Consider the following 21249-nt stretch of genomic DNA (forward strand, 5'->3'; position numbering starts at 1 on the left):
CACGCAGGTAGGTTAGTAAGAAGCAACGATATGAATAGAGCAAACAGCCTAGAAAAAGTTTTTAAAAAATCAATTAAGATACTTCTTGACCCTGATGGTGTAGTGCTCTAGGGAATAAAGAATCTAATCTAAGGATCTAACCCAAGGATTTTCCCATACAAAACACAATGTAAAAAAGTGTGAATTCCATAAAAAGCAGTAGAACATAGTAGTTGCCTATACTCTTGTTCTTTGGATTTGCATCTAGCAAGCCTACGCTTGCATCATAAGCATAATCACTTAATTGTGCTATTTTAGCTTCTACAAGACTCAAAACTGTTAACCTATAATGTAGAACTGAATAATAACTATGGCATATAATTGCTGTAAGAATTAAAATAGATCATAAATATAAATGATTTATACACTGTGTCATCCATTTTAAAGTTCAAAATACTGTGGAATGATACTAGTAAAATTTAACCAACTGTAATATAGACTTAAAATAATTTCTAAAATTTTTAGAAATAGTGTTTATGAAAAATGATCTAAAATTTACCAAAATTATATTTGTAATTGATCATTTGCTGAGCTTTTCTAAAACTTCAGGTAATGTAAAACTTCATAAAATGTAAACATTTTTCATTGTTCAGCTCTATCAGTTTTCTATAGCACAGGAACAGAAACCATCTAACGCAACAGTACAATAGCAATCACAGACAGCTTACTGTTTTCCAAAACATGCTAATTTCTGCATGTAGATGTGTCTACCTGCAAAACCAAACTTTTTGACCTCAAAATATTCATTTTACCATGATGATTCAAGAAAGAAGATTGTGACCCAATTTTTGATTGTCTAAAGTACTTGGAGGTGATAGTAGAGTGGATAAGAAGATCAGTAGCTGAGAGCAGAGAGGGATTAGGACAGATAACAGATGGTCAACCTGGCTACCATCATAATTATCACACCCAATGCCAAGGTCCAAGCATCCATAGGTCTGCCACATGTGAATCCTGTGTGTTCACTCATAATCACACACCTATATCAGTTCCTCTGGAGGTCTGTTGTTGCTGATGATTATTACAGTCTACACACACTTTCACATGTCACATTTAACACAGCTCCAACTTCTTTATACATTCACCTATTTTAAACTTAAGTCAGATATTCACTGAGTGCCTAGCATGTGTCAGTCACTGGACTGAACACTGGAGAAACACTCTGCCCTCATGGAGCTTACACACTAGGGTGGAGAGTTAAAAAAAGGAAAATAACACGTAAATGGCAACAACTTTGATGAGAACAAGAAAGCAGAGAGAGCATAAAATATGTCATAATGCCATATAATCTTTTCCTTATGATGGATTTTAATTATTCAGCCAATAATTATCTTGAATGTTGAAGACAGCATTATCTTCAACAAAGCCAAACTCCTTTCAGGCAATCACAGAAAGTTAGATACAGTGAAATACAGCTATCAATTCACTCCAAGCATGATTATGAGTTTAAGCCTGAAATACAAAGAGTGTGCAAGTATGTGTACGGGAATGGTAGGAAGAAATGGGCAGCAAGGGGATGAGCCGCAGGAAGAGAGACAAGAAGAGAAAAGGAAGGGTATATAGAGCTAATTTCTTACATCAATTAAGACAGTCATTTTGCTCAATCTTTCAGATTTCAGATTATCCTAGAATGGGACAAGTGGACTCTCTGAGTAATTAGTTTGAATACTAATATACAGGCATTGCTTAGTTTATCATCAGACATTTACCCTTTGCTTCTAGTTTAACTATCAGAAATGTACTCTCTAATTTCTATTCCTATAGAATATATTTATTTTCAGGGTTAAATAAGTAATAAAGCATTAAATAATCCATCCTCAGTAATTACCTGTTCATACACCGTTTTTATTACATTTTCACCCAGATATCTACCATGTAAGAGAGACTTTTTTTTTTTTAAGAGAGACATTTAAAATAAAAGCAATGAACTGTTATAAAGCACAGGTTTCCCTGACTTAAGTGTCATTTTTGAAGTAGGAATTCTTGGATCATTCCTTCCTAACTTTGATTCAATACAGACACCAATTTCTACCACTTTCAAAAAGGCAGGGGAAAAATGAAGAAACCTTTTCTAAAAAAATCCTTCTTTCCAATGCTGGGGTTCTTTGGAGCCACAAACTCTAAAGTCATCTCCCCCTCCTCTAATCAATACTTCTAAATAACAGATGAATACACACTTTAAAAAAGTTGCACCTTGATACAACTCTTACCTGCATCTCTTGACAAAAGGAAGCCAGTGGCCCAAAGAGAATCTGACATTGCTCATCAGCAGTGTATGTCATCTCTGGCAACTTGGAAGGAACCATCACAGAATTGACACTGTGGGGATTTGTCTGCAGCAAGCAGTTACTGGCCTTTGACCTAGCAATATGCAGATATGTGTGACATTCTGAATTAACTGCAAAAAGTTGTTATAATTAGTTAACATAGCAATAGCAAACATTTTAATACTACTAAATGGAATAGTTCTTACTTTTATTTATAAGCTCTTCTATTGAATGCTCATGGAAATTATCTCATATATGAGAACCATGTGTTTACAATTATTACAATAATCCTATCAATATTAATAAAACAATGTTCAAGTTAATAGAACTTTTTCATTTTAAAGATCTTTCATTTGAGTTAATTAAGCTCATCTACACAACACTGTGAGATGGTTGTTATGTTACACATTTGTAAGGTGAAGAAGCTCAGTCTCAGAGAGTAACTGCTTAAAAGTAATGTATGAAGGTAAGAAATCAACTATATTCAAGGATTTAAAGAATCCAGGAAAATCATGCTCAAGTGACTATTAATAGTAGGAATATTTTTGGACTTGACACTGCACCACAACTTCCATTTATGGGGTAAAATTTAATTTTATCATAGTTCTGATTTATGAGACGACAACTAAGCCAAACCACACACTCACGAGGGCCTACAGAGGGGTTGTTGCTTCAGTGACAAAGAACATGCCCAGATGACATTGCACATGTTTCTGGAAAGAGCTATAGTAATGTAATAAATATATTTTAGTAGATTTTAATATTTATTTGACAAAAAATTAACTTGACAATTTAAATCGTATGGAAAAATAAATTTGAGTAGTGAATTTAGCTAGTTAGGTATTTCTATGTTCCTTACTTAGATTTTTTAATACTTCAAGCATCTCTCTCTCACTTATTGACTGGGACTTTGCATATCACCTATTGGTACTGTTTCAGCTTTCCCTTCTATTACTGAAGAAATAAGTAAAGAACAGGGCTTTAAAGTGAAAATCAGAACAGTAACACTCTTTTTCATTTTTTTCCCAACCAGGCAAAAGCTAATATTACCAGCTGAATGTTGAAAAGAGGAGAATCAAGGACTATAATAATGGTGAAAATTATGGATTAATGAAAAAAGACTCAGAGTTCAGAACTACGAAGTAGAAAGGCGGAGCTTTTGTTAAAGAGGTTTTTGATAACAACAGATGTAGAGGGATGAGCATTGAGAATGTTTCCACTGAGAATTTCTGAAGAGGCAATTTAATATTATGCAACATTTTTTATCATTGCAATAATTTTCAGCCTTACAAATCATATTGCCTAGTCTCTTGTTTGAAAATGTGGAAACTAAGAAACGAGCTGGTTGAATAATATGTCCCAATTGACAGCATGAGCCAGTGGAGAGCCAGGATTAGAACCAAGTGCCTTGATTCCTAATCCATGCCCTTTCCACTCTGCCATGCCACATACCAGGGTGGTAGAGGAAGCAGGCACACATACACATTCATGACACAAAAACAGCAAGGGACCTCAGTACCTTAGAAATCTTTCCAAATCTTCCTTGCTACATCGGGACCATGAGACATCACCAAGATTCTGTCCTTTAATCCATTCACCAGACATGATATGAAGACCATCAGCACATGACGGGTGGTCATTGTCATGATTAATCCCCATGCTGATTTGGAATATAGTTAAAATTTGAAAATTATATTAGATATAAATTTTAACTTATTATACCAGCAATTAAATGACAGCTAAACCATTAAAACAATGAGAAAAATTATTTTTAATTTTAAATTTTTATTGAAGTATAGCTGAATTACAACGTTGTGTTAATTACTGCTTTATGGCAAAATGACAGTTATACATATAGATGTATATATGTGTGTGTGTGTATATATACACACACACACATACATACACATTCATTTTCATATTCTTTTCCATCAGGGTGTATCACAGGACACTGAATATAATTCTCTTTGCTATAGAGTAGGACCTTGGTGTTCATTCATTCTATATATACCAGTTTGCATCTGCTAGTCCCAAACTCCTGATTTATTCCTCTCTTAACCCCTGCTCCCTTGGCAACCACCAGGCTATTCAGAGAGAAATTAGTTTTAAATGTAAAAATAAAATTAATTTCATATTGATTATTTTTAAAATTATGTTTATCTAGATTAAAGGTCAATGTTTTTATTTAGTAAAAAACATTTTCTTGATTAAAGGTCAATGATTCTATTATTAAAAAATTTTCCCAGTCAGTAAATAACATGTTTAGTTCACCTATATCAGTATAATCTATGTTATTTTCCACACAGTAGTAGGTATGAAACACAGAAATACTTAAGTTTCTATTCAACCACACTAGATTCTTGCTCTTGCCTGGATATCCTTTATTCATTCCTTTTATCAAATCTGAAGCCACATTAAGGTATTGTTTCCCCCAGCTGTTTCATGAGACAGTCTTCTTCCATGCATCATAAACACAAACTGTCCCTGGGAGACCTTCACGCTCTCGGTCATCTTCATCTTTTCTCCTGAATCCTATCTGGGGCTCTAAGTCGGAACTCTGATCTAAAACTCTGACCTATCTTCTAACGGATGTACTGGAATAATATTAAATTCAGTATGTCTACAAACTGCCATAATATTTTCTCTTTCAAACCTCTATGTACTCCTGTATTCTCTCCCTTCTTTTTTTTTTTTGTGCCTTTGCTAGCCACACAGTTTGCCAAACCAAGGATCCTCAAGTCATCAATTTATTCCTTCCTCTTCCAAATTATCACCCAGGCTATTTTGTTTACTAATTGTTAAGGGCAAGCCCTGCTAATCTACTTTCTAAATATTTCTTTCCACTCTTATCTCCTTTCAGTTCCTTTTGTTACTAAAGAGGATAATAAACTTATTTCACCTTGACAATTACTGTGGCATCCTAAGTGGGTTCTGTGCCTCTAATCTTGAGCAGCCTTCTCCCTTCCTCCAGCTCTGCTCCAGTGAGATCCATTTAAAACCACAATCGGGCTGCCTTTCCTCTGCTTTTCCGTTACCTGTACAGCCATTTCCAGCTCTTCAACATGGCGCGTAGTTTCTTAATCTCCTTCCAAGCCATTTACTGCATTTCTTTTCAGCAAGAGCAAATGACTTGTAGTTTCCCAAATATTATGTTTTTCCTTATTCTCTTGAATTTTCTATGTGTCATTTTCTAAGTGTCATATACACCACAAAAAGGAGTATATAAACTTCAATTAAATAATTCTATGCTGCTACTGCTGCTGCTAAGTCACTTCAGTCATGTCCGACTCTGTGCGACCCATGGACAGCAGCCCACCAGGCTCCCCCGTCCCTGGGATTCTCCAGACAAGAGCACTGGAGTGGGCTGCCATTTCCTTCTCCAATGCATGCATGCAGGCTAAGTCGCTTCAGTCGTGTCCGACTCTGTGCGACCCCATGGACAGCTGCCCACCAGGCTCCTCTGTCCACAGGACTCTCCAGGCAAGAATACTGGAGTGGGTTGCCATTTCCTTCTCCAAAATAATTCTATGAGGTCGGAACTATTATAGTACCCCTTGTGCAGATGAAAAGTAACTTTCTCAAGGTCATACAGGAGAAAGTGGAAAGCAGTGATGTTCGAACTGAGGAGACTGGCTCTAGAATCATGTGACTAACCATTAACCATTTGACATCTATGAATTCTACTTCCTCCCTAGCCCTATGCAAAGTGTTTTTCCTTCAATGTCTTTCCCTGGATAAATTCTGCTTAATCTTCAAGATTCATGTAGATTACTTTTAGGATGTTTTCTTTTACTTTCTCCCACCTCACTTACATGTACTATCTTTCCCCCCTCCCCATCATGGGATACTATAAACAACAGTATTGCAGTGTTTTCTATAGTGTACTATATGTTTTTTACTTTTGGTTATCTCTCTAACTTCTAATTGCTAGAGACTTATCACTCTAAAATGATGGCATACTGGAATCATATTCTATAAACACTAATTAAATTGAAACCAAGCCAGATTGTTGAATCACTTCTATTTCAGTAAAAGTTGCATATAATCTCCTATGAATTCTCATAATGAAGTCATTAAAGTAACTGCTTGTGAGAGAGTTAATACTGAAGATGTACAAAGAGGAGAGTTTGGTTTTGTACATGTTACATTTGAGAAAACGGCAAGAGAGTCCAATGCTCCTTTCTTCTCATTGTGTAACAGATAATAACTAAAACAGTTTTCATTAAAATATTGTGAATAATAAGAATATCAATTCTGTATTTTAAAACACAAATAAAAAAATTGTTATAGAAGTTGTTAAAAATTACAACTACCTATATTTTCTCATATGAAAATAAAACTTTCAAAGTTATTGAACTACATTTTCAGTTAAATAATTTAAAATTTTAAATAAAAATTGCTATATTTAATGTGCTTTTGAAAGAGGAAAATGATAATAGGATGAATTAATTAATTTATAAAGAAGAGTAATGAATTAGAAGTTAAGTTTGCTAGCTTGAAGACTGTAAAAATTATCTAAATAAAATTAAAAATATTAAATATATTTTTTCATTTTAATATTAGAAAAATTCAGCTATATGGCAAATTATATTTCTCTTTTCTCATCTAATTAATGTCCTTAAATAGGGTCTGTATCAACACATATTAATTGAATGACTGATAGAGAAAACAGGAAGAAACATCTTTTTCATACTTTGAAGATGAAGAGGAAAACTAACAGATGATATGGACTAAGCAGAGGTCAGTTCACTTAGTGTGGGGTAGAGAAAAAGGCAGAGGAGTTAGATTAGAATCTTCTGTCTCCATCTTATTCATGTGACCAGAGGCAATTTAAATAATAATAAAGAAACAAGAAATAAGCATGCCTTGGTTTCCTTGTTTGTGAAATATACCTTTCTGATTGGTTGTGAAGATTACATGAGGATGATGTAAAATGCCTAGCACAGTGCTTAGAAGAGAGCAGGAACCAGTAACTTTCTTTTGAAATTGGGACAGTAAATCAGAGATGTTTAATTTCTCTCATTTGTTACAAACACACAAAAGACTATCATTAAAGGCAATTTACTGTACTGACTTTCATGAAAGTGGGGATTTAAGAAAATTCAAGTAAAGAACAATGGCAAGAAGTTACTTTGTTTGGATGCTAAGTTAAAATAAGAAATTGTACATATGGCCCAGTCTCCCAGGTTGATAAAGATGCCTTAATGCACTGCATGGTTCCAAAGCTGTCCCTGGCTGCATCACCACCTTGCCTCCACCAGGGACTCTGTCTGCAGCACATGTCACTGGGTGACCCTGTTACAACAACAGCCACTGGCCACGTGGAACATACTCAACCATCTGTGTTGGTGCAGGCTTTCAAATCATACACAAATGCTTTATTTTTGAAAGGCAACTGGGCTTTTTCAGAAATAATAAAATTTCTTAAATAATGTGTCCGTTTGAGAGAAGAAGAGGGACTCCTTCCAGGATTTAGCAATTTGGACATGTTCCCAAAGCAATGTAATGTGATTTTCCAAATTGGGAAGATTACAACTTCTCATCCAGATGATCATTTTCCTTCAGGGATCCGGATTCTCATGTAAGAAATTAGCTACAGCCATGGAGAGATCTGGTGATTCAAGCATTGTTTACCATTAGTTAAATTTTCCTAAAGCTATTTAACTTGTAACAGAAGTTATCATTAAATTGGGATAGGGCTTTTTTTTTATAACCACACATCTGGAACTATCAGAGACACTGCTTATTTTTGATTCTACAGATTTGAAAGAAAACAATTGTGAACATTTATCTGTGCCAGTCACTGTATTAATCATTTTCAGTGATGATATCATTTAATCCTCACAATACCTCCAGAATGTTTTTATTATCATGACTTCTATTTTACAGATGAGGAAGGCACTGAAGTTAATGTTGGAGCTGTGACTCAGACCCAGGCAGTTTGTTGGTCAAACCAGTGAACTTTAAACCAAACTATAGATCAAAAGTCTCCATTTATGTATAAGATTTATTTTTGGAATGATTTTTTAATGTCTCCTCTTCGTCAGCAGAAACACACCTCCACAGGTATAGACCCAGAACTGACTTGCATGCACTGTACGGAAAACATTCTTCAAGTAAGACATTAGCAACACCTCTCCTCACACTATGCAACGGAGCTACATTTTAATAATCTCAGTTTAAATTCATTTTGACAAAGAGCCTTGGGCAAATAAACTCTCCACTAACATTGTACATGGTTGTCAAGTCAACTGAGAAAATATTTTTATCTTATAAAACTTCTCAACTTGTTTAAAAGTCCCTGCCAGGAAGTTTTGTGATATCCTGCGGAAAGCTGGAGAAGCATTTGCATTTTGAAGATGGTCCCTTTTGATGTTTAATGAGTTAGAGAAGAGAACACTTATGAATTCACTCACATTTTTTGGATAATTTGGAAAGGATCTGAGTTGTAAACATTCATATTTTAAAAGAGTAAACTTTGGGGGGACTGAACATGTTAAACATTCTGTCATTGTATCTTCCACTAAAAGCTATATATCATGTATAAAAAAATTGATTAAAAAAAGGAAACAAACTATTACAATGTCTAACTGGAAGTGGATTATACTTTCATAAAATGACACAATTTCATACGATTCAGTGACTGTATCTGATTTGATGTAACTTCACTGATGTGTACTCATGGAAAAAAGCCCAACATTAAGAAATATGAGACATTTTCATTACTTTTTATATTTTAAATCATTTAAATCATTTCACTTTGCACAAAACAAATATGTACTTCTACTGGCAAGTCAAAGGCAATGAAAAGTAAGTCAGCAACAGGCTAAAAAATCAGAGGATAAAAAATAAAACACACTCTGCTGTGTGTTATATAAAAGATAAATTTAACAATTCAAAAAACACACTAAGTGCTGGGCACTGTACTAAGCAGGGGTCATAAATATGAGTAAGATCCAGTTTTTACCCTCAAGGAGTAAATCATCTCAATGATAAACTCAAGGAGTTTATCATCTACTGGGGCTAGAATACTCTTACTCTCAGGCAGCTAAAGATGTCTGAATTCTGTTCTTCTATGTTCCATAAAGCTCTCCAACCCACCGCTCCTTTTCCACCACTACTTGCATCAACCAAGACAAGCTGAGTTACTTCACTAGGGCTTCTCTGGTGGCTCAGAGGTTAAAGCATCTGCTTGCAATGTGGGAGACCTGGGTTTGATCCCTGGGTCGGGAAGATCCCCTGGAGAAAGAAATGGCAACCCACTCCAGTATTTTTGCCTGGGAAATCCCACGGTCGGAGGAGCCTGGTGTCCACGGGGTTGCAAAGAGTCAGACATGACTGAGCACTTTCACTTCACAATAACCCTTTTAACTCCTGCTCCTCAACTCTTTGCCTTATTAAACCATGATTTAATTACTTTTTTCCTTATGCAAACATTAACACAAAAACTAGTTCCCCAGGTAAAATCTTTCAGTTCTCCTTGGCAAGCAACAATACTGAAAAAGTGAATAATAAAGAACCATGGGGCCAGTTAAAAGGCAGATTCCTGGGCCCCACCAGCAACCAATCAGAGAATATTTATATGTAAGAAGTGGCATTAACACATTTTCTAGATGATTCGTACTTAAAATTCTGAGAATTAGTGAGCTACAAGTTCAAAACCCAAACTTTCTGTCCTGGTTTTCAAGCAACCGTAAACTGATTTCAATCTGATTTCCACTGTAACAGTTCATTCCAGCCTACTGTTTTGTATAGTCCCTTCTTGTCAAAATACTTTTTACAACTTCTTTGAGAACTTCTTCCCATATAAAGGACTCTTCAATAAATTCTAACACATATTTCTCAAGACTCTTAAGTTTTGTACGCTTCAAATATATGGCACATAAGATATCAGAACCATCTTCTATTTTTGGTGAATTTTATATATAACTTGTAATATGTACAAGTTATCACTACCTAGACTTCAGTGTTCAGAAAACAAGAACTATCATATTTTCTTTTTAATTCCTTGAATTACTTACTTCAATATCATATTAAATAACTTCTACAGATTTATCAACTGATATGGAATCATAGGAGCAACTAAATATTCTGTACATTTGAGGGAAAGTTGAAACTAACGTGGCATCTTACTGACTTAGAAGAACAATAAGCCTGAAACGTCTATGGATGATCTACTCAAGGAAGGTTGCTAGCCTTACCCTAGACCATACATTTGCCAAGAATGCATTAGAGAAATGTAAACAGAAAGTCAACTCTTGTGTGGTTGTTCACTAACTGGGTGATTTTTCTCCTTTTCCACCTACTCACTGTGACATCCAAGCCTACATTTGGAGAGAATCTCATATGGGAGTGCTGCCACTTGTCTACTGGCTTAATTCCCATCATGATTAATAACTTGGACAAGCCACTTATTACTCTAACTGCTATCACTGTCTAAATAAAGTATCAAATACAAAACCTGTGTTAGTGGTCTATACGAATCTTCACAATAAGTACACTTCCTGCTAATCTATTAAAAATTCTAAATGATATAAAAGCATTCCTTGAATGAACAGAGAGATGTATGGCCACTGGGTGGAAAACCTCCTCTTTGCATTGAAGCATTTATAAATATAATACTATTACTACTAATTATTATTCATTTGCTGTGTATTATCCACTTAGTGTTACAAATCAACAAATGTGCCATGTGATTAGAGCATCACCAACCTAACAATGAACCTTGAGAGGGAAAACTTAACCACATTTTGGGAGTGAAGAAAATTACTAAAGGCAGATAAGACTGACTGGCCCAAAGTTCATTCAGAGAGTAGCTGGTATGACAAGAACTCAAGCCCAAGTCCTGTGTTGCTTTCTCGCTCATCTGCCCACTGAGAAGTCTTTAACCTTAACCAAGGTGTGTATGCTACCCGTGACTTCTGCTGCATGGAATTCTAAAGCACACAGTATGGGAATGGTGAATTTACATGTCACTATTGCCAATTTTAGTGGGTCAAATAACATTAGTTACAGAATAATTAATTTTGAATATTTTAACAAGCAATGGATTTGACAAGTAAAAATATATTTGTTTTTGTCATTATCTGTTTCCCACCCTAAGAGTCCTTGATGATGTCTTTATCTTCATTTTTTATTTACTTCTTATTGTACTTCAAACAATAAGAAGTACTCTCCCTTTAGAATATCTTACCGATTCAGAATGAAGGACACATATTTTACTTCCTTCTAAAGGACTCCTCCAGCAAATTGAGAAAGATGAGTCAAATTTATGCTCTTGGATGCCTTCTGGAGCATATGCTGGCTTCTTACTCAATTAGCAGAATTTTAGATTACATTGTACTCCTGCTAAAACTGTTAGAACTATCCCTTCTCAGTTTGTGACTTCAGGACATGCATGAACTGCTTGAACAGGCCTGTAATCCGACTTTAAAGAAGACTCATCATAACTGATGCATAATTTAACTATTGTATTTCTACATAGTTCATTTTATATAAGAATCAAATTAGCACATGCCAGAAAGGAAAAATACTTTGCCATATCTATATTTGTAGAGTCATAAAACCGTATTTTCTTTTTCTCAGTCATGGCAATGGCATTCCTTGACCCAAACTAATTTCTCTTTCTCCACCTCTGAAATTCAACTGCTTTCTACCCTGAATCTCAAAATAACTGTCCAACAGATGAGTATTCCAAAAGCAAATGTTTATTAATTCATACAACAAATGTTTGAGTGTCTATAATATACAATGCACTCAACTTGGTAGTGTATGAGGAAAAAGTGTATTAGACAGTACTCCTATTTTATAGAAATTCCTGTCTAGTAAGGAGTATGTGCATGTGTGTGTGCGTGTGTAGCATATGCATATCAGAAATTAAGCAACAAGTGATACTTACAATGAACAGAGTAAGGGACTTTAAAAAGGAGGTATATTTCCAGATAGACCTTCAGGTCTAATTTCACAAAAGGAATTACATTTGTCTTGACCATTAAAGAGATTCATTTGTCTTTACTTAATGGATAAGTAAAACTGAAAAAGGTATAAATCAGTAGGATTTGGAGTTGGAATAAGAAAAAAGCATTAACAAAGACATGAAGCTTGAAAACTATGGATTGTTTAAATTCATGAAATAGAGAAGAGGATTATAAAGTTAGACAGATTGGGATCAATCTATAAAAGTCATGAATCTGAGTCTTAAATTGGAATTTCTTCATTAGGTGGTAAGGACCAACATAGGTTTCTGAGCTGAAAATCAGAACCACAATTCAGTAACTTGAATCTGGTGAGAGTATGAGATAGATTAGAAAGATAAGGTGTTAAGTAAGGCAAGGTGTGTCTTGCAATAGTTTAAGCTGAAAGAATAAGGGAAGAGGGAATGGACTGATAGGATAACTATTTCAGATAAACAATGAACAGAATTTAACAAGTGATAATGGGAGGAGATAAGATGATAAAGAGTTAAAGATCAGTTTAAGAACAGATAGCAATATTGATGCCAATAATAGAAATGCAGGGGTCTGAAGAAGTGTGCCATACCCTTGGTTCTATCCAGGCACACTTTACAACAAAGCACATAAGCAAATATCATTGATTTCAACGGTTTACTAGTTATAAGGCATCTGCATTGTTGGTACTCTGGCAATACTTAAAAATTTTAGCAGGTGCCGCAAATATTCATTGCCTTCAAGGAGCTAACTTTGCATAATTTTTGACTCATTAGTCTCTCAGTTCCAAAAGAATCTCCTGAATTAACAACTTGGTGGAAAAGTCACATCTCTACGACAAAGTCTAATAATATATATTAGTTTTTTTCCACTTGGTTCAAACAAGCTAAACAAAATCCAAAATCATACAGGCATTTCTGGTCACTTGAAAACAAGTTCTGTGTGTTTATAATGACATAATTTATAAGTAATTTCCCCTAATTTATGTAATTTTATCCACTCATCTCTATGAAGTAGGCAATCTAATTATAGTATGAGATTCTTAATCAGTAAATGAATTTTATATGTTTAATGTAGTTTCTTTAACTTATAAAAATAACAGAACTCTGCCAGAACTTTTTATTTTAACACTATCTACTCAAAGTATAAACTAACATAAATGTGCTAAAGTTAAATTACAAAACTATATCATATACTGGTTTCACAACAATTTTACCCACAACCTAAAGTCCATTGTATTATTTTAAGAATATAAACATATCTTAAAAGAGCAATCTTTATAATTAGAAACACAAAGCACTGAGGCATCAGATACTAAATGATCAAAAATAAATACTATTTTATTAATATAAAACAGTAATCATTTTCAAGTCCTTATGATTATTTTTATGGGCTACTTATTTTTAAAGTAATGGGTAAATTTAACAATTGAAAAAAAGATGAGATGCTCAAGAATTCTAGTAAGCAAAGAAACCAATACAAATTAAATTATAATTTAACATGTGCTAAACTCAAAGCTGGTAAAATAAACTGTATTCACAAGCAGTCCTCTATTTAAATTCGGATAAACATTGCCACACGACCTCCGAAAATAGTACACCACTTTACACTCGAAAATGTATAAGAGTATCTGTTTCTTCATAGACCAACACTTTTCATTCACTTACACTCTTATTGAAACATCATTTAACAGCTATTTATTGAGCACAACTGAAAGATGTGAGAGATATAATGTTAAACAGCAAGGACAACAGGCATAAACAAACAGAAAAACAACACAAGGTGCAGCCCATGTCCTCAAGAGGGACAATCTAATTAGAGATACAGACATCAAATAACCATACAAATAATGTAAGCCTACGACTGTAAAAAAAATTAGGGACAAAAACTACATAGAATTTATAAGAGCATATATGAAGGCATTTAACCTACCCATGAAGTACTTCTCTGAAGAAATGATCTGAAAGAAGAGTAAGAGAAAAATGAGGGACGTGGCAGGGAGTTTTCTTGCCAAGGGAAGTATATGGTCTTTACACTGAGAGTAAATATGGATTTACCATGTAAATTCATGTCATTGGATAGTTGAAAGGATAATTGCTTTGTGATCTGATTGGCATCCTATGAATGACACTAGGATATTTTCATATATGCCATGGAAACATAACATTGACTTATGTGGTAATATCCTTTGCCATTTTCCTAATGGCTCTTTAGTTATTTTGCAAATTTATTTTTAAGAGCTGTTTTTAATATTAAAGAAAATATTACTTTGTTGCATATGATGCAAATACTTGCACTGATTGTGATTTATCTTCTACCTGTTGTATTTCTTCCTTGTGTTGCTATTTAATTGCAAGTCACTAATTTTACATGTGTTCAAGTTTAAGTCACTCTGTCATGTCCAGCTCTTTGGGAACCCATGGACTGTAGCCTGCCAGGCTCCTCTGTCCATGGAATACTGCACAGGCAAGAATACTGGAGTGGGTAGCTATTCCCTTCTCCACTGACTTGTCTGCTTATTCAAGCACCAGCACAAACAGCTTTATTTATTCTGAAATATATTAATATCTGATAAAGTTCACCCTCCTCCTTCCCAGTTTTTATTTTTTTTAAACAAGATATTTCTTATGTTGAGTTTCCACATGAACTCTAAAAGCCTAGTGTGCTGCAGTCCATAGGGTTGCAAAGTCAGACATGACTTAGCAACTGAACAACATCACCAAAATAAAAAAAAAAAAAAATTTTGATATTTTGGGCAGATGATTATATTAGTTTATATACAGATAATGGTCATTTATGATATTGATGTTCCTATCCCAAACCAAGAAATGTATTTCCATTTATTAAACCACTTTTATGACTCTGTATGGCTATAAATTCTTCTTTTTACAAGTTTTGTATTGTACATCCCTTTGTGAATATATTCCTAGGTGTTTTATCTTCTTAATTTTTATTTTATTTTTTGCTGTCTTAAATACAAAAGAATCCCATGGTGGGAGGGTCTGGTAGGCTACAGTCCATGGGGTCGCAAAGAGTCGGACATGACTGAGCGACTTCACTCACTCACTCACTCAAATGGATTTTTTTTCTTTCATTATAGTTTGCAAAAGGCTCTTGCTCATGTTTTGGAAAGCAAAAATTTTTTACAGTTTTGTAAAAAGCCACTAAAATTTTCTTATTGCTCTAATAGTTTTTTTAGTAGATTGTCTCAAGTTTTCCATTTACACAAATGATAGTCATTTTGCCCCTCCTTTCTAGCATTATATTTTAAAATTATTAAATATTTTCACAAAAACAAATACATGCAATATATATGTCCATACACATTATACTGTGTGTGTGTCTAAATTTTTTATGCAATCTAAGTAATTTAAGTATTAAGGAGATAAATAGCAAGGTCCTACCATATATAGCACAGAAAACTATATTTAATATCCTATGATAAACCATGACAGAAAGAATATATTTAAAAAAAGAATGTACATGTATGTGTAAGGAAATGACTGCTGTACAGTTGTACTTAACACAACATTATAAATCAAATATACTTTCAACAACAACAACAAGCATTAAGGGAAACATTCACACAAATAGGAAATTTGAACAAGACAAATTCTAACATTCACGACCAAATTCTTTATCAGGTCTCATGCTTCTGCCCTCAAAAAGAAGGCACATAAAATATGCGCTGTTGTAGAAATCATTTCAATCTTGAAGGCCTAGAGATAGTCTCATATATTTTTTGTTAGAAGTCTCATCTGTACTATAACAATCTTTATTTTACCCACAATTGGTTTCTAGAAATGATCTTAAGAAAGTGTTCAATTTTATTTTTACACATTTAGCAAACCAATCACACTATCTCATTTTAATTACTAGTCAATTTCTCTATTGATCTGCAATGACACACGGTCCAGAAGTCAGGTTTTCAAGAAAACATGGGCCTCTTTATAATTCTGCATTTCACTGGACTGTCTATGTGTGTAAATGTCAAGGTCTCGGTTACTTTAGTCTTTATAATAGGACTTCATTTCTGTTAGAGAAAGATTTCCATATTATTCTACTCCTCCTCCAGCTTCATGGCTTTTCCAAAAATGTTTTGGCTATTTTTGGCTATTTGTACTTATATATAAATGTTAGAAATAAGTATATTCACTGGAATTTCCATGAACCTCTAAAGTATTTATAGCAGAACTGACATCTGTAAGATATTTCATTTATCCACAAACAATTATACGTCTACTGATACAAGTTTAATTTAATGAATTTTAATAGAAGTATTAGCATTTCTATCTTTTTTTAGATTATGCTTAAGTATTTTGTGGTTTTTGTTGCTACAGTAGGTAAACAGTAACCTCTTTTTTTGATATTTTGCATTTTTGTGTTGATGCTACTTTCTTAATATATATCTTATATCCAATAAAATTGCTATACTCATCAACTAATTCTATATTTTATGTGCATTATGTTTTTATACAGGCAATCATGTAATCTGCAAAGTAAAATAGCTTTGTTTCTTCATTCTTAACACTACATCTTTTATTTTTCTCCCATTCTGTACTGGCTTGTAGGGGCTTCCCTGATGGCTCAGTGGTAAAGAATCTTTCAGCAATGCTGCAGATGTGGCTTCAATCCCTGGGACAGGAAGATCCCTGAGAAGGAATGGCAACCCATTCCATTGCTCTTGCCTAGGAAACCCCATGGACAGTGGAGTCTGGTGCACTGCAGTCCCCTGGGTCGCAAGAGTCACACACAACTTAGCGACTAACCAACAACCCCAATAATATACTGGTCTGTACACTGCAGATGGTGACTGCAGCCATGAAATTAAAGGATGCTTTCTCCTTGGAAGGAAAGTTATGACCAACCTAGACAGCGCATTAAAAAGCAGAGACATTACTTTGCCAACAAAGGTCGTCTAGTCAAGGCTATGGTTTTTCCAGTGGTCATGTATGGATGTGAGAGTTGGACGGTGAAGAAAGCTGAGCGCCGAAAAATTGATGCTTTTGAACTGTGGTATTGGAAAAGACTCTTGAGAGTCCCTTGGACTGCAAGGAGATCCAACCAGTCCATTCTGAAGAAGATCAGCCCTGGGTGTTCATTGAAAGGACTGATGCTGAAGCTGAAACTCTTAATACTTCGGCCACCTCATGCGAAGAGTCGACTGATTGGAAAAGGCTCTGATGCTGGGAGGGATTGGGGGCAGGAAGAGAAGGGGGCGACAGAGGATGAGACGGCTGGATGGCATCACTGACTCAATGGACATGGGTTTGGGTAGACTCCGGGAGTTGGTGATGGACAGGGAGGCCTGGCGTGCTGCGATTCATAAGGTCGCAAAGACTCATGACGTCGAACACAACTAAGCAACTGAACTGAACTTGTACCTCCAGTAATGTACAGAAGTAGATATAGAGATATATTTGTGATTTTATTAAGTTTATAGAGAATTTTTCTAATATTTAACCAAAATCAGTGTTGGTTGTTCCCAAAGCTTCCCACTGATTTTGGTAAATTTACATGAGTAAATTATATTAGATTTTTTTTTCTGTCTCTACTAAGATAGTGTGGTTTCTCTAATTAACAGAATGTGTTAATCTGTTAATGAGGGGGTTAAGAGTTTTAAATGATAAATGACCTCTGTTATACAGATATAAAGTCAACTTTATTCTCTCGTATTAACTTCATTTATTTATACAGTGCTACTTTATTTTGAAAAAGTTTCTTTGCCATTGGACATCATTCTCAGATAATAAATAATCATAACTTTCTTCTTCATAAATGTCTTTTACTTAGTTTATGTCCTTTATTGATTATATTAATACTAGACTCAAATGATGACTCTGGGGATGTTCTTTCATTCTAGAAAACTCAGATTTTTAAAATTTCCTTGAACCTATACTATGCCTGAACTCATGTTTTCTTTAAAAAGATTCTAAACTGCTGATTCAGTTTTTTAAAATGGTTATACAGCTTTATGTCTTTCCATTACATTTTCTTAGAATTTTCCCACTTCATAGGTTTGTAACTTCTTGCCATGAAAGCATTCAGTGTATTTTCTTAGCATTTCTTTTTAATGTCTTTGTTATCTGTGTTACACCTCCTTTTCTCATTCCTAGTACTGTTGAATTATGCTTATTTTAATTAATTCTATTTTTGTCACTTTTACTTGCATTTTCATAGATCTAATCTTGGCTTTGTTCACATTTATTGCATTTTTATTTTTTATTACTTCCTACTCTTTGTGATTTCTTTTTTCTATTCTTTTACTTTGTTATTTTTTTAACAACTTAATTTGAAAACTAGGGCATTAATTTCACCATAAGGTTTTTATGTATATTTAAAGCTATTCATTAGCCTATTCATTTTCCTCTATGTAAGCTGTATTTTCTAAATATTATATTTACTGTTGTTTAAACCTGAAAATTTTCTGGTTTCCTTAATGATTTCTTCTGGGATACATGCGTTTTTGAAAAGTATGCTTGTAAAAGTCTTAGTTTTCTTTTTGTTACTGGATGCTTAATTGTACTATGATAAAAAAAATAAATTCATTTGTATATTCATCTTTAGAAATTTGTTTAGACTTACAGAATAAAACAATATATGGTTATTCTTTGTAACTATCCAATAGGCTTTAAAAGATTAGGTATTCTTTAATAGTTCACTGTAGGTTTTCTATTCGCCCAAAATTTTTCGTTGTTCAAATTTTTTCTATAAAGATCTTTCTGCTCACTTGATCTATCAGTCACAGAGAGCTATGTTAAAGACTCCCACTATTTTTGTAATTATATCTCTGTTTTGTTAATGTTTGCCTTTATACTTTGAAACTATGTCATTAGAATCTGGCTCATCCCAGACTCCCTGATGGATTATTTTTCATGCCATATCCTGAAGCAAACCATCTATTGCCGCCTCAGGAGATACACATTGCCATGTACGGGGCTGTGAAGCTCTGGTTTCCATTTCCCAGGGTACATTAAAACCCTCAGATCCTCCATCTAGCATTAAGATAGCCTCCTGTGAGTGAGGAATTCCATCTCTTTTATAACAATAGATTACTTCTATCTCTAGTATGTAAAAATTTTTCTTTCTGGCCCTTTAGCTTAATTATTTATTTAAAACATTTCTTTTTGGAATTTTCAGGTATTTAAAATGGGACGAGAGATTTCAATGTCCTTAAAATATCCATTAATCCAAATCATAATCTTAATCCCAATGAAAATTTTTAATGTGAAAATCAATGCCAACTTACCACTTAGATATAACAACTCATTTCCTCAAGTGGATTATTTAATTCATTTCTAACAAACAATCAGTACATTTATATAGTCAGCTGTTCTACACAATTTAGGTTACATATCCTATACATTTAATAAATTCATTAAGTTTCATTAATTTGTCTTTATTGAGTAAGGACATTTTTAGGTACATACTATGTGCCAAGTAAGCAAGTACTGCTGTTCTAGAGGTTGGAAATATAATACTGAGCTAAGGAGTCAAGAATTCAACACATACATACAGATAAATAGATACATGTCTAGAACTGGAAACATTTTATGAAGCAAATTAAAGTAGGCAGAGGAAGATAAGTGGGGGGTGTGGTTATTATGGTTTTAAGAAATGTATTCAGAAAGGTCTCGCCTTATGACACTTGAGCAGAGAACTAAAAAAAATAATAATGGAGACAGTCATGTGACTGTTCTGAAGAAGGATATTGCAGGCAGAAGGAAAAGCAAAGGGCAGAGGATCTGTGCTTCATGTGTTTGAGTTACAGAAAAGAGGCTGATGCATCTCAAGCCCTGTTAGTAAGGACGGCAATGGAAGGCTTGAAGGGGAGGAGGCTATTCTAGGGCCTTGTGGGCTATTTTAAGGACTGGGGATTTTACCAGTGAGATAGGAAGTTACTGGAAGATTTTGAGCAATGAGGGCAGGTAATTTGTCTTGTTTCAAAAGAATCTCCCTGGCTCTGAATTGAAAACAGGCCATGGGAGGTAAGGGCTGAAAAATAAAGATCATTTAGGAAGCCACTGTAATAACCCAGAAGAGAGACGATGACTTGGCCCAGAGTGGTAGTAGGAGATTAGTGAGAAGCAATCAGATTCTGGATATGTTATAAAGGTAGAGTCAACAGCTGATGAAGAGAATGTGAAGAGTGAGAAACAGAGGGCTCAAGGATAATTTCATGGTGTCTGGCTGAGTGTCTGGAAGGATGGCGCTTCCGCTCATTGTGATAGGAAGACTTCAGGAGGGAGCACTTCTAGTGTGTGGGGAATCATTTCTGCATGTGCATGCTGGAATAAAGTCTCGCTCCATGTAACCTTGGGTATATTTGAAACTACATGATATTATTTTAATAAAACTTTAACTAAGAACTTATTAAAAGTTTCATACAATAGCTCAAAATGCTCTAAAGAATGAGTGTGCATACAACACCTTTTCTATAATAATTTTTTATTAACATTCTATGCAAAAATTTTACTAAGACAAATACAATTATTACTTGTTATAATTACTATACTACTCACTTATTTAACATATATTTACTGATTGCCTAATATGTATTGAGAACTATCAAATGGATTAGGAATCTCATGATAATAAAAAATAGGCATGGTTCATTATCCCCTGGAGCTTAAAACCGATAAAAAGATGAAATGAATGTATATTTTTAAAGAGATGACTTACAGAACATATCCTAAAGGAAAATGGCTTACTGATAAGATGTATGAATTATGATCAGTAGGAGATAATCATCAAAGTTGTTCCCATCCTTGTAAGGCAGAGGGTGTGGCATGTTCCAATGTCATGCTGTGCAAAGAACCATGGTCCATTAGAAACACTGGAAAAACTCTATTGTGGCTGCAGTGCTGAGAATGAGAGGGAGCGTAGTGTGAGGTATGGCTGAAGACACGAGGTTGGTGACAGATAATAAAGAGGCCCAGAAATGAGCTGAGTAAGTTAGAAGCGCCATTCAGCATCTCTGGCATAGCATAGTAGTT

The 21249-nt window shown here is 34.4% G+C and overlaps 1 protein-coding gene across 1 annotated transcript in view; it reads right to left on the reverse strand.

The window, feature by feature from the left end:
- ADAMTS19 (ADAM metallopeptidase with thrombospondin type 1 motif 19) overlaps window positions 1-21249 on the reverse strand; it is a 252039-nt gene that overhangs the window by 102089 nt on the left and 128701 nt on the right. The window contains exons 9-10 of the mRNA XM_065934285.1: window positions 3826-3966; window positions 2250-2400 (exon numbers count right to left, since the gene is read on the reverse strand). Of these exons, the coding sequence (XP_065790357.1) occupies window positions 2250-2400; window positions 3826-3966 (292 nt within the window). The remainder of the gene's footprint in view (window positions 1-2249; window positions 2401-3825; window positions 3967-21249) is intronic.

This window comes from Muntiacus reevesi, chromosome 1, assembly GCF_963930625.1.
Source record: "Muntiacus reevesi chromosome 1, mMunRee1.1, whole genome shotgun sequence".
NCBI lineage: Eukaryota > Metazoa > Chordata > Mammalia > Artiodactyla > Cervidae > Muntiacus > Muntiacus reevesi.